The sequence below is a fragment of the Amphibalanus amphitrite genome, unplaced genomic scaffold (genome assembly GCF_019059575.1).
Source record: "Amphibalanus amphitrite isolate SeventyFive unplaced genomic scaffold, NRLGWU_Aamphi_draft 000828F_arrow, whole genome shotgun sequence".
NCBI lineage: Eukaryota > Metazoa > Arthropoda > Thecostraca > Balanomorpha > Balanidae > Amphibalanus > Amphibalanus amphitrite.
This window is the reverse complement of record NW_024882322.1, coordinates 111,692-125,370: the sequence shown is the minus strand read 5'-3', so window position 1 is coordinate 125,370 and position 13,679 is coordinate 111,692. Positions and strand designations below refer to the sequence as shown.

At 48.5% G+C, this 13,679-nt stretch overlaps 1 protein-coding gene across 1 annotated transcript; it reads left to right on the top strand.

The window, feature by feature from the left end:
• Nucleotides 1-11,442: 11,442 nt before the first annotated feature.
• Nucleotides 11,443-13,285, top strand: LOC122366755 (neuroparsin-A-like). Its single transcript, XM_043339311.1, has 3 exons — nucleotides 11,443-11,630; nucleotides 11,880-11,982; nucleotides 12,475-13,285. Exons 1-3 carry the CDS (start codon nucleotides 11,572-11,574, stop codon nucleotides 12,619-12,621), a joined length of 309 nt encoding a protein of 102 aa, XP_043195246.1. The 5' UTR covers nucleotides 11,443-11,571; the 3' UTR covers nucleotides 12,622-13,285.
• The last annotated feature ends 394 nt before the right edge of the window (nucleotides 13,286-13,679 follow it).

Sequence of the window (13,679 nt, the reverse complement as noted above, 5' to 3'; positions counted from 1 at the left end):
CAGCTCCAAAAATTGGTCTAGAAACATGTAAAACTCGAAAAAGTGAACCGAGGTCATCAAAGGTCAATGACCTAACCTGACCTTCAGGTGACCTTGACACCCACCCTAATGCATGGGGGCAACATCTTATCACATGTTTGAACGCTTGAAACCACGAAAAGACTGAAAACGCGCGGCTAATGCGAGCCGACATACGCCGAATCGCGATTCCGGCCAAACATGGTCTCGAAAAGTAGGTCACAGGTCAAAGGTCATTAGGGTCAGGGTCATGAAGTTTTCAGGGTAGGTGTAAAATTGATGAACGCGAGGGTACTGAAAGTTTCGTCGCGATCGGCCGCTTTTTACGCGAGTTATTTGCGAAAAACCATGGGGGGGGTCCGTTCGACCCCCCCCCCCCCCCTATACGGGCGAGGGTAAACCATCGCATATATCGGGGTCGGGGTGTGTGGGTCGGTAAACCCCCCTCACGTTTTCGCAAATAGCTCGCAAAAAACGGCCTATTACGACGAAACTTTAGTGACCTCCAGTTAAAGGTAGTGTGCCAGCTTTCCTGGACCATATGGAGTTAATGACCCGGATAAGGAGAACCGGATTTTTAGAACTTATCCATACCTTCAAAACTTATGGAAACGTCTTAAATTCTTCAAATTTTGAGTACCCCAGTGCGAAATTCGCCCCGACGGGTTGTCGGTCGTACCCCAACCACATTTCACACCACTATGAACAATAAATGCACACACTAAAATCGCTATTACCGATAGGCTCATCCAATCAAGTTTCGATAAACCCGTTCATCATCATCTCCTGCGGTTTCGAACACGCCTGTTAGGTGGCTTCTGATGCTCGTCGAGGTCGGAATTTCCAAATACGCGTGGTGCGTCGGGCCGCGCGCTCTGACTTCGGCCAAGAAAAATGCGTCAGCTGATCATTGTCATTTCTGCCACTTGCGTGTGGTGTAATGGGGTCATAACTTAAGAGACGGCTGTTTCATATCAATTATTTTACATAAAATCATATTTCAAACCACAAATTAATGTTCGACAGCCAAATTTAAGAAACAATACCAATACAGGCTTACAGTTTAAGGCTCGACATTGTGTTGTCTACAATTAGACAGCTGATAACTCATTCCCGTACGTCGTATGGTCGTAACACTATAATGACCTTTGCTTATTGTCACAAGTGCGCCGCATTCGCGATTGTTGCCCGACGCCTGTTTGCAGGTGAGCCCACTACAGTTGTTATACATATCTAAAAACCGATAAACTTTTAGGCGAAAAAGGCACTATTCCAGGCCCATTTTTGATTTTTTTTTGCGATATTAGGTAAAAACAGAAGCTTCTTATCCTAGGAAAAATAAAACGGGAAATCTTTCAAAGGTGGCACACTACCTTTAATGAATTTTAAACATGCTCTAAATATTTATGACTGACCCCAATGACCTTTCACCCTCGCCGGACCTATTGGTTTTCTGCATATGCCGGCCGAGGGGGTAGACCCACCCCCTCCCTTCTAATTGAACTAGAGCCTCGCGAAAAAGCGAGCGTGTGTGCCGTTACGAGTCGCAGCGATCGGTACCTGATTTTAACCCTCCCCGGCATAGGCCATCTTGCGTCCTTCGACAAGCACAAAGGGTGATACGACAAAGGGTGATACGACCCGTCGACCCCCCTCGCGTTTGACCCCTAATTGAGCTAGAGCCTCGCGGAAAAACCCATCGTGTAGGTCGTCACGAGACGAAGCAAACAGTACCCGGTTTTAACGTCATAGGTCACATGGTGAACTCTGAGGTCAGGTCAATGACCCAAAAGTCGGGAAAATTGGGACCTGTTAGAACGTCGTAAAGTGTGGTTGCCATGGGTTTTTCGGGGTGCTGATACGCATATTATGTTAGTTTTGATCACAGATGATGTCTTCATGCATTTAGGCCAGGTCGGGTCACGTCAGGTCAGGTCAACCAGTAGAGGTCCTGCCGGGTACGGTACCTATTCGTAGTAGATGTCAACCGCTTCTGACAGCTTCGTAGCATGTTACGAAGGCACCAAAACTACTTCGTAAATGTTCAAATGGTTGCTCCAAAAACTAGCCTAGAAACATGTTGAAAAACTCGAAAAAGTGAACCGAGGTCATCAAAGGTCAATGACCTGACCTGACCTGACCTGACCTTCAGGTGACCTTGACCTCACCCTAATGCAGGGGACCAATATCATATTACGCATATTTGAACACTTGAAACCACGAAAAGACTGCAAACGCTCGGCTAATGCGAGCCGACATACGCCGAATCGCGGTTCCGGCCAAACATGGTCCCGAAAAGTAGGTCACAGGTCAAAGGTCATTTGGGCCAGGGTCATGACATTTTCAGGGTAGGTTTCAAATTGATCATCGCGAGAATACTGAAAGTTTCGTCGCGATCGGTCGCTTTTTACGCGAGTTATTTGCGAAAAATCTTTGTGGGATTGCGATTCGGCATGTCAGCGCACATTATCCGTGCGTTTCTAGACTTTTTGTGATTATAATCGTGCCAGTACCTATTTGAAATGCTGTTTGTCCCAAGCATTATAGTGACTATCAAGGTCACTTGAAGCTTAGGTCAAAGCATTGACCTTTGGTGACCTCGGGTGACTGTTTCGAATTTTATGACTTTTGAGGGTAGGTCTTCTAGCTGATTTTAAATTAAGCGTCCATTTGAATATTTGAGGATTAGTTTTGGTGCATTTGCAGCATATTAGGAAGCTGTCAGTAGTGCAGGCGGACACCTACTTTTTGATGGGACGCCTACCGGTTGACCTGTCCTTAGACCTGACTCTCGAAATTACCAGAAGTTTAGTCTTTTCATGATTATCGGCGCTCTTCCGAACGCCATTTACCGCGTATATTTGTCGCTATATGTCCTAGAAGCCTATTAGGTGTTCAAACACCCCTCGAGCGGCGAGCTCCTGTTGAACGGCAGGGGTAAGCTACTATTGATCCCGTCAATGAAATGGCACTGGAGCTGTCTCGTAATGGTTTAAGATATTGACGATCTTTCCAGCGCCGATTGTCGATTGTTGCAATGCAAGGTGGTCCCGGGGCAGAGTTGATATAGGGGTGATTACGCCCCCCCCCCCCCCCAACACACACACACCACTTGATGTGTTCATATCTTCGGACCTGCGCTGGTCAGGTCATCTCCCAACATACATGGCTGGGCTCAATCACACCGCTACAGCTCCTGACGGGTTCGATTTTGGACGCAGTACATTGTTCGCGTGCCATCCATTGACGTCACCGATCAGAATATTTATTTGAAGAAATGCTCTCACATGTTCACCTCGCGGCACCGCTCGTACCCAGCTGTTGCCAATGTTTTCCGCGCAGGGTTGCGGGGCTGGCCCGCTGCGTGGGTGATCGCGCGGCCGTCGCCGAGGGTAAACCATCGATAGGAATGTCCAGCGAGGCCCGTTTTACAAGATAGAGATGATCTTATCGCTACCGCGAAGGAGCCCTGGTATCTCTTAGTGGTTCAGCAACTATTATAGGCATCAATATTTAGTTAATGTCAGTGGGGCAGGACTGGCCTTCAGCGAATCCGAAATCGAAATGCCAATGCATTTATTCTTCATCAAATGTTGTGTTGAATGCATACATTTACTGCTAGACTTTAACTGATTACGTGCGACAATAATTCATGCTATTGTCGCCCACTCATCCGAATTTTTCGTCCAAGGACGCACATGGAGGTTGTCGGTTTACCGTCAAGAAAAACAGGACTTTGCATTAAAGACCAGAATATTTTTTTTTTGCGGGAGACCCGTTCTGTCCCACGGTGACATACCCTGACCCACCGTGCACCACCCTGTCCCTCAGTGACCGGTCTGTCCCACGGTACCTTACCCTATCCCACGGTGACCCGTTCTGTCCCACGGTACCTTACCCTGTCCCATGGTGACCCGTTCTGTCCCACGATGACCCGTTCTGTCCCACGGTACCCTACGCTGTCCCACGTTGACCCGTTCTATCCTCTACTAATGACCACCGGCTTGGTTGGCGGCGGCGCGGCCAGGGCCGTTGTCGGGCCGGGTGACCTGTTACCAGCCAGCCGACAACCGCTGTGGCGGCGCGGGTCTGGCGGTGACGCCGCCGGCCGCCACAGGCGCCCCTTCGAGATGGATAGCCGCTGACGACTATTCCCGTATCTCCCAGCGAGCCAAACATACAACCCGCACGCACACTGCACGTGAGACGAGCTGGCGAGGGTCGGGAGGGCTCTTTTTCACATAGCCTGTTATTGAAATTTCTCTATAATTTGTCTGTGTTTTAAATGTTTTTGATATCAGTTTTGGTTGTTTGGTTGGGAGACACTAGCCATCGGATATAAAATGCCTGTGTCAGATGGAAATGTGTCTTACTTCTCATGGACGTACCTATACCAACTCATTCCTTTTACTCTGTTTTCCAGAAATTTGGAATGGGAGACAAATGCTATAAATGGACAAAAGACAAGTCATGGAAACAGAATTCGATCTGTCGATTTGTAGAAAAAAAAAAATGCATATGGATCACTTATTTTACCTGCCCAAGAGATTTAGGTACTGGGACCCGCAGTTGCTTCTGTACACGAACCCCAACTCTAGCCGTCTGTCCTGTCCAGTAACAACCGAAAGCATTGATATCGACTGCCGGTCCCTGTACAACAGCTGCTGAGGTTTTCTGTGCGTGCCCTGTGGCAGCTTATCGTTGTTCCCTGTGAGGGTGCTGGGACAATTTACTCAGGGTCGCTGTACAGTAGCAACTGCGGGTCCCCGTACCTGCTCTTGGTCAGGAAAAACTGAATTATCCTATGTCTTTTTCTACAAATTTTAAGAAGTTGACCAGCGAATAATGCCATAGTTGAAGTTTTTTCTGTCGTCTCCCGACAGTATAAATTAAAACACCGTTTACCTTTAAACCTTCTCTCATCTTAACGCCGCACCGCTCTGTCCCCTGCCCCACCGGTTCGGCCGCGGCCGCGGCCGAGACCCCGATGTTCTGATGATCGTGCAGGCTGGATGGCGCCCATCCTGTTCTCGCCCCTGCTCGCCTCCCGAGAAGTGTTTGTCGGGGAGTTGCCACCCCAGTGGCTCCATCACCCTCCGCCTGATGCAACAGCAGAATCACGATCACGAAAAATAAACGACCATTTCTCAGAGAGATATTGAGCTCATCCCCATGATCGCCATCATCCAGCATTCCTATTGCTACCAGCGCCATGAAATCACGATAAACCTGCGTCCTATTGGGGCCGCCTGGACGCCCAACAGCCGCCCCCTCACCCCTTTAGGTTAGTTTGACGTGTCTTGAGAGAAGCGCAATGGTAGTGCACTGACATTCAGGGTGATTGTGTCAAACTTCATTGGAGGAAAACGGTTCTCGCAAAACTACTCTATATTTTGCTAGATTTTCCCCTCTGGAGTTCGAACCCTTTTAGGTCTAATCTGAGCGCATCTTAACCCGCGCCGGGCCGGTGCTCTGAGATTCCGCGCCGGGCCGGGGGGTGTCTGAACACCCCCCCCCCTTCTAACTCGGCTCCTGGGCCACGTAGCGACACGCGGTAAGCGGCAATCGAAAGAACGTCCAAAATAAGGACGAAAACACTTCGGTCATTTTTTTGGTCAGGTCAAAGGTCAGGTCACCAGATGTCACCAAAGGTCAAATGTCCACTATTTCAACATTTCAGAAACTGCCAACGGCTATCTCGGGAACCGATAGAGCTACAGCGCCGCGGAAAAGCGCATTCGATAGCCCTTTTACAGACCTTTCTGAGTTATGTTCTCAGATTTGACCTCAGGTCAACGGTTTAGCCTTCAGAGGGCAAAAACTCCAAAAATAGCCGTTTTTACGAAAAACGTTTTTTCGACAATAACTTTTGACTCAAAAGAGTCATGACATTACTGTTGCCACCATCGTGTTCCTCTCGTCGAGACGCGTCGAATGAACTATAATTTGACCTTGAAAGGTCAACTTGAAAATTTGACCTTAGGTCAAGGTCATGACCTGCCCGGAAAAGGTCATGTTGCATATCAGTCGATCCGCAACGTCGAGCCGAACACATCTAAGGCGTTTTCAGCGCTCTAGCACGTCTCTAGCAGAAGTTATTAGCGAAAAACTGTTAGATTCTGTTCGTGACCTGAGATGACCTCGGGGACATAACGAGGGGTCACAGTTGCCATTTTCCGGTTCAGTGTGTCCATTTTACCTACATCTCGATGTTTGAGAGTGTCTAGAATAGCGTTCGTGCAAAACAGACGATTTTCAATTTTCTCCCATTGACTTATAATGGAAAGGTCGCAAAATTGACCTGACCTTAGGTCACCGATATCAAAATTCTGAGATATACACTTTATAGATAATGTTGCTCTTATGTTTCAAGGCAATCGATCAATCGGTGTAGCTATGACGAGCATTCTTATTTTTTCTGAGGTTAGGTCACTTGGCGTGACCTGGTGACCTGACCTAAGGTGACCCAGGTCTGAAATTTTCACAACATGTGCGGAAAAGATGCACAAACAGGTGTGCCAAAAACGGCGGCGCTCCGCGCCGCCGTTTTTGAGATATCTGCGAAAAACCGCAGGGGGGGTGTGTTCAAACACCCCCGGCCCGGCGCGGGTTAAGTGAAAGAGACGCAACAATTGCCGTTCTTCACTGCGCTATTATGTCCATTACGGCCAAAGAGTTTTATGCCGTTTCGTCTAGATGTCGAAATCGGGAAAACTTGACCTTTGATAAGCGCTGGTGACCTGACGTTTGTCCTGACATCCCCCAGTAGGGCCTAGGAAGAGGGTAAGACAGTCTATCTCGAGGTAAAACGGTGTTTAGATGGAACTTTTGAAATTAACTGATTACGGAGCGAGCGAAGCGAGCGGAGTCTTTCCTTAGATTAACGGAAATTTCTGAGTATGAGCGGCCGGCCGGCCGTGCGGACGCTTTTGCGAGGCTTATATCTCAGCAACCACTTGACCGATTTACACGCGGTAATTTTTGTAGGGTAGCTTCATTCCTTCTACCAAGTATTGGACTATTCCCGATGCATGTGGGTGACCCCTTATGCACGTGCCACGTGCAAAACGAAGAGGTGTCAGTTTTGTAATTGTTGCAATATCTCGGTAACTACTTGGCCGATTGCGCTGAAAGTTGGCATGTAGGTAGGCACCCACTAGGCACTGCATATCCATGTGCCAGAGTTGGGGTGCTGCTGCACGTGCGCACGTGCAGGGGTCGTTTCCAGATCTCGAGAACGGCTGGACCGATGGCGCTCAAATTTGGTACACGGTTAGGGACCAGTTAGTAGGGTGCCGTGCACAAGTCAGTTGGGACCCATTTTGCACGTGCGCACGTGCAGGGTGCCGCTCCCAGATCTCGAGAACGGCTGGGCCGATTGTGCTCAAATTTGGCACATCGCTAGAAACCGGTCAGTAGGGTGCCGTGCACAAGTCAGTTGGAGGTACCCCCTCGAAATTTCGCACGTGCAAGACTCACCCCCTCGCTCGCTCCGTTAGTCGCCCCAAAAGGCGCTATACTGGTATTTATGTTGTGTGCATACTGCATACCTACCTTTATGTTGCATACCTAACTAAAGCTTTCTGACTGACATAGAATTGGACATCTTGACTGATTATTGAACCGACATACCAATTAATTGCATAATTAATCAATCAGGCTATATATTAGTCCTATGCGATTCAAACTGAGTTTTAAAAGGACCCTCCCACCTTCAAAAAAGTTAATGAATTGGCAGAAAAGTGGTGTCCAGTGGTTCAGAAAGATCCAACATGAATATCTACCAAGTTTCACCGAAAAATGTTCGCTGGCTTTCAAGATATTAGACTTTTACTTTTGTTTACTCTTTGGGACCTCCGCAGTTCCTACGACGTCCTCCAGAGGCGGATCCAGCTCAGAGTTTTTTTTTTTGGGGGGTGAGGGGGCAAACCATAACAATTTATCGATTCTTTCCATGCATCGTCCATAGGCGTAATGTTAAAATTATGCCGTTTTGGAGGGGCAAATGCCCATTTTGCCCCCCCCCCCCTGGATCCGCCACTGACGTCCTCTATGATTTGGAAGCAATAATTGACATCCAGTGCGGCAGATGTTGCGCGCAAAGCAGCATATACCGCCAGCAGGGACTATCACATATATTCCGGTTTTTTCGAAATTCTTTTTTGGAAATTTTTTTAGGTTTTCTAAAAAGATCTTTTTTTTTACTTTGGGGGGTTAAACTCTCAAAATTTCGAAAATCCGAGATAGCAGTTTTGTAGCGCCGACTTTTCGCTACACAGCCTCATAAAGAACTTTAAAATTGCTTGTTAACTGTAGAATTGGTGAGCGTTTCAAGATGTCATGTTTTTTGCTCATTTTTACTCGAACATGACCTCAGTTTGACCTCAATAACTCCTGACCTGAGGTGACCTGTGACTTGAAATTTTGTGTGAAGGTGTCAAATTGATGCCCGGTAAGGTAACCAAAATTTGGCGGCGCTGCGCGCCGCCGTTTTCTCGCTATTTAAGAAAAACCATAGGGGGGGGGGCCAAAATGGCCCCCCATCAGGGCGTGGGCTTATGTTAAGCTGAGATGGCCTCTGTAAACGATCAAATAGATTTGAAAATAGGTGCCAATATTTTATGGAAAATATTAGTTTTAAGTCCGCAGTGACGAGTCAAGTATTCAGGACTGGCGCAAGCATGTAGAACTTCGTTTTTTAACCCGCGCCCGTCTGGGGGTCCTGGATTTCCACGCCCTGCTGGGGGGGGGGGTGTTTGAACACCCCCCTTCTAACTCGGCTCTTGGGCCACGTAGCGATACGCGGAAGGCGGCGTTCGAAAGAGCGCCAAAAATAATGACGAAATCACTTCGGTCACTTTTTGGTCAGGTTGAGAGGTCATTGAAGGCAAAATTTCGCCGATTTTCAGGTCGAATGTCGACAATTTCCAGGAAGCCAACGCATAACTCGAGAACCAATAGAGCTAAAGCGCCGCGGAAAAGTGCATTCGATAGCCCTATTAACGCCCTTTCTAAGTAATTTTCTCAGATTTGACCTAACGTCAACGGTTTTGCCTGCAGGGGGCAAAAACTGCAAAAATAGCCGATTTTTTTAAACAGTTTTTCTGCAATAATTTTTGACCGAAGCCTTGTACAAGCTTACTTTTACCGGCATCGTGTTCCTCTCGTCAAGACGCATCGAATGAACTATAACTTGACCTTGAAAGGTCAACTTGAAAAATTGACCTCAGGTCAAGGTCATGACCTGACCGGAATAGGTCATGTTGCATATCAGTCGATCCGTATCGTCGAGCTGAACACATCTAAGGCGTTTTCATCGCTCTAGCGTGCCTCTATCAAAAGTTATTTGCGAAAAACTGTTAGACACATTCGTGACCTGAGATGACCTCAGGGGCATAAATAGGGGCCACGGACACCATTTTCATGTTCAGTGTGTTTAAACCACTTGTAATTCAGTGTTTGGGAGTGTTTATAATGTCTTTCGTCCAAAAGAGGCGCATTTCAATTTTTTTCCCATTGACTTACCTATAACCCGCGCCCTGCTGGGGGGGTGTTTGAACACCCCCCCTTGTGGTTTTTCGCGAATATCTCAAAAACGGCGGCGCGGAGCGCCGCCGTTTTTGGTACACCTTATCATACATCAATTCTACACATGTTGTGAAAATTTCAGACCAAGGTCATTCAAGGTCAGGTCACCAGGTCACTTGAAGTGACCTCACCTCATAAAAACTTTCAATGTCTGTCATAGCTACACCGAGTGACCGATCGCTTTGAAACTTTCAGCGATTGCTAAGAGCGATAGCATGTACAAAATGTATATCTCAGAATTTTGATATCGATGACCTAAGGTCAGGTCAATTTTGCGACCTCCCCATTATAAGTCAATGTGAGAAAATTGAAATGCGCCTCTTTTGGATGAAAGACATTATAAACACTCCCAAACACCGAATTACAAGTGGTTTAGACACACTGAACTTGAAAATGGTGTCCGTGACCCTTGTTTATGCCCTGAGGTCATCTTAGGTCACGAATGGTATCTAACAGTTTTTCGCAAATAACTTTTGATAGAGGCATGCTAGAGCGATGAAAACGCCTTAGATGTGTTCAGCTCGACGATACGGATCGACTGATATGCAACATGACCCTTTCCGGTCAGGTCATGACCTTGACCTGAGGTCAAATTTTCAAGTTGACCTTTCAAGGTCAAGTTATGGTTCATTCGATGCGTCTTGACGAGAGGAACACGATGCCGGTAAAAGTAAGCTCGTAAAATGCTTGGGTCAAAAGTTATTGCAGAAAAACTGTTTCCGAAAAAATCAGCTATTTTTGCAGTTTTTGCCCCCTGCAGGCAAAACCGTTGACGTTAGGTCAAATCTGAGAGAATTACTCAGAAAGGGCGTTAATAGGGCTATCGAATGCGCTTTTCCGCGGCGCTGTAGCTCTATTGGTTCTCGAGTTATGCGTTGGCTTCTTGGAAATTTTCGACATTCGACCTGGAAATCGGCGAAATTTTGCCTTCAATGACCTCTGGTGACCTGACCTTTGACCTGACCAAAAAATTGACCGAAGTGATTTCGTCATTATTTTTTACGCTCTTTCGAACGCCGCCTTCCGCGTATCGCTACGTGGCCCAGGAGCCGAGTTACAAGGGGGGGGGGTGTTCAAACACCCCCCCCCAGCAGGGCGTGGAAATCCAGGACCCCCAGCAGGGCGCGGGATAATATGGGGAGGTCGCAAAATTGACCTGACCTTAGGTCACCGATATGAAAATTCTGAGATAAACATTTTATAGATACTGTTACCCATATCAATCGCTGAAAGTGTCAAAGCGATCGGTCACTCAGTGTAGCTATGACAGACATTGAAACTTTTTATGAGGTGAGGTCACTTCAAGTGACCTGGTGACCTGACCTTGAATGACCTTGGTCTGAAATTTTCACAACATGTGTAGAATTGATGTATGAGCGCCGCCGTTTTTGAGACATTCGCGAAAAACCACAAAGGGGGTGTTCAAACACCCCCTCCCCCCCCCCAGCAGGGCGCGGGTTAATGCATATAACTCAGAGGTATAAACATAGGTATTGTCAGTTCCATGGTCTGTCATCATCAACAAAGCGCAGTACTATTGCAGGGCATTGGAGCACCGCATGTTCTCTAGGAAGAGCGAAAAGTCCCGCTGGTTTTTTCCGTCGCTTCAACTCAACAGTTTGCCATGAATGACGCTTTTGCCAAAGCCACCTTGGACTCACCCCTGGCCGGCGCGAGCAAAACATGTTTGCGGCGGCGCGGGGCTGTCGGTCGGGCCCACAAATTCTGTGGCCGTGTAATCTGAGTGGTCATCTGCAGCGGCCGGCGCGCGCCGTCACCGCGCGAACTTTGCCCCGTGCCGCTCCGAGCGGTCACCAATGGGAGCCGGCCGGCGGTGGGGGCGCGGGCGGGGGCGGGGGCGGGCCGCGGCCGCGCAGGTTAAAACGGACCGGCCACTGGCCACTGTATCAGTTGTCCTGTGCTGCGTGCGTCGGCTCGTGAGAACGATCGGTCCGTGAATCCAAAATGCAGATCTCCACTAAGTACCTGTTTGCCTGCTTGCTGGCCCTGGTTTTCCTCTGCAGGTAAGCACATCTCAAAGCCATCGATCATGTTTAGTTTTCTCATTGGCAATTTCATGGACTGCGCTGGAATTTTATTGTATCACGGACTCCTTGAAGCAGCGTAATTGTAATTTATCCGTAATCGGCGCAGTCCTTCCCTCGCATCTGAAGAGTGCTGGAGGTTTCACGCCTTGTGCTGGCCACCCTCTGTCATACGTGGCCGCCGAGCTCTCCGCCAGTCGTCAGCATGGTGTACTGTCTCTGCTTCAGGGCGTCATCGGCAGCCTCCGCCTGTTACGGCATTAGAAACGTCAACCCCAAAGACTGTTCGTACGGCGTTATCGAGTACTGCGGGAAATACATCTGCGCAAAGGTAAGCGACGGCAACGTGCTCCACCAACTCTTTGGGGTGAAAAGACGTGCTTAGTTTCTTTTACCATAATGTAATTTACCATCGTAGACTCATCATGCTACAAGGGAATAATCAGAAAAGTTTTGCGTCTGCCTATCCTAGATCTGGCGCCGATCTAGAATGTTCCTCAGTCTGGGCCGTGTTACAAAACCGGGCCGGCGGCTGGACAGTTGCACACATCGCGTGCTGCACGGCGCGCCTGGCTTTCCACTGTTGATACGCTGGGTTCACACCGTGGCTGTCAGGGTCGGCGTCCGTCCAGCCCCGAAATTCTGAGCGGAGTCCGCCGTGGCAGGGATACTCTAGGGCCGTGGTATTCCGCGGCCGTTAAATATTGACTGGGGTGACGCTGGAGCTGGAGTATTTCCACCAGTGACCCTCGTTAGCAGCTCGACCAACCGAGCCTTGAGCCCTGAAACTCAGCGACTGACGTTCGCCTTCCTCCACCCACAGGGTACCGGCGCAAAGTGCAGCAACAACCGCAACAGCCCGTTCCGCTGTGGCACCGGCAACTTCTGCTTGTGCGGCCGCTGTCAGGGCTGCTCACTTCACAACGTGAGCGACTGCTACCAGGAGACAACCAACTGCTTCAGCAAGTGATGCAGCCGACTGGTGGAAAATCTCCGGTCGGCGCGGCGGCGAGGCGGGGTAGCAGGCAGCCAGCGCGGGACAAGATGAGCTCGCGCCTTTACTGATCTCAGCACGGCGGCAGACCGCTGCCGGCAACTGCAGCGGCGGCGGCCGCAGCACACGGGCCGACCCGGATGACCAAAGCGCGGCGCAGGTGTTCGCCGTGTCGGTACTGGCCCACCGGCCAGCTGGCAGCCTTAAAGACGACTGTGTCTCTGTGGAATGTCTTATTGGTGCGTCGACTACATTCCACTGTTTTTCTGTGGTATTTTGTCCTTTATTGTACTTCTCTAGCGCTCATAAGCCATTGAGCGCAGAGAACGTCGGGACAGCCCCGTCCCGTGGACGAGAATATCTTTATTTATTTGTGATATTGTTGGTCTAGCTGTTGCACAACAAAGATGCTGTTGACATGACAAATATACAAATGAAATCGTTTTAATTGACGTTGTATTCTCTCTCACCGAAAATAGGGCAAAAGCGGATGTAAGAAAAATGCAAGGTTCGGGATCTGGACCTCTATAGACTTCGGTGTTGCTGTATAGGTACCCGCTACTTACGAGTATACATAAACCGTATTCGCTCTACACGCACATTGTGCATAACATCGATACAGAAATATACTCAATACACAGACGTCTGTGGCTTAGAATTATTTACCCAGTCTATTCAATATAACGTTTAGTGTCTATTAATTCGCACGGGGACCGTAAGGCAAGTTGCAGCCTTGGCGATGGCTACATTCATTTTTTTTGCATTCATGCCCGACTCAACGCTGATAACTTACCTGCAGCAAATGAATGATACTGCAGTACCTATAGAACGGATGGAATTAAGTATGAAAGATAGGCATGTCAACTCAGATGTGTACAGGACGCTTCAAGGGCAATGTCAGCTATCGTTAGCATACAGATGCAACAGACAAAGCAGACACAGGTCTCGCACATTAGGTTAAACAGAAAATGCAGAGTTCAAAAGTGCACCAGCATGCAGTCACCGATGCGATCTCACATTTCATGACATTTCAC

What these genes read in the sequence shown, in the direction of transcription:
- LOC122366755 (XM_043339311.1), top strand. Translation starts at nt 11,572, where the DNA reads ATGCAGATCTCCACTAAGTACCTGTTTGCCTGCTTGCTGGCCCTGGTT. An exon ending in GCCCTGGTTTTCCTCTGCAG is followed by an intron (nt 11,631 to 11,879) that starts GTAAGCACATCT and finishes TCTCTGCTTCAG; the next exon opens with GGCGTCATCGGCAGCCTCCG. An exon ending in GGAAATACATCTGCGCAAAG is followed by an intron (nt 11,983 to 12,474) that starts GTAAGCGACGGC and finishes CTCCACCCACAG; the next exon opens with GGTACCGGCGCAAAGTGCAG.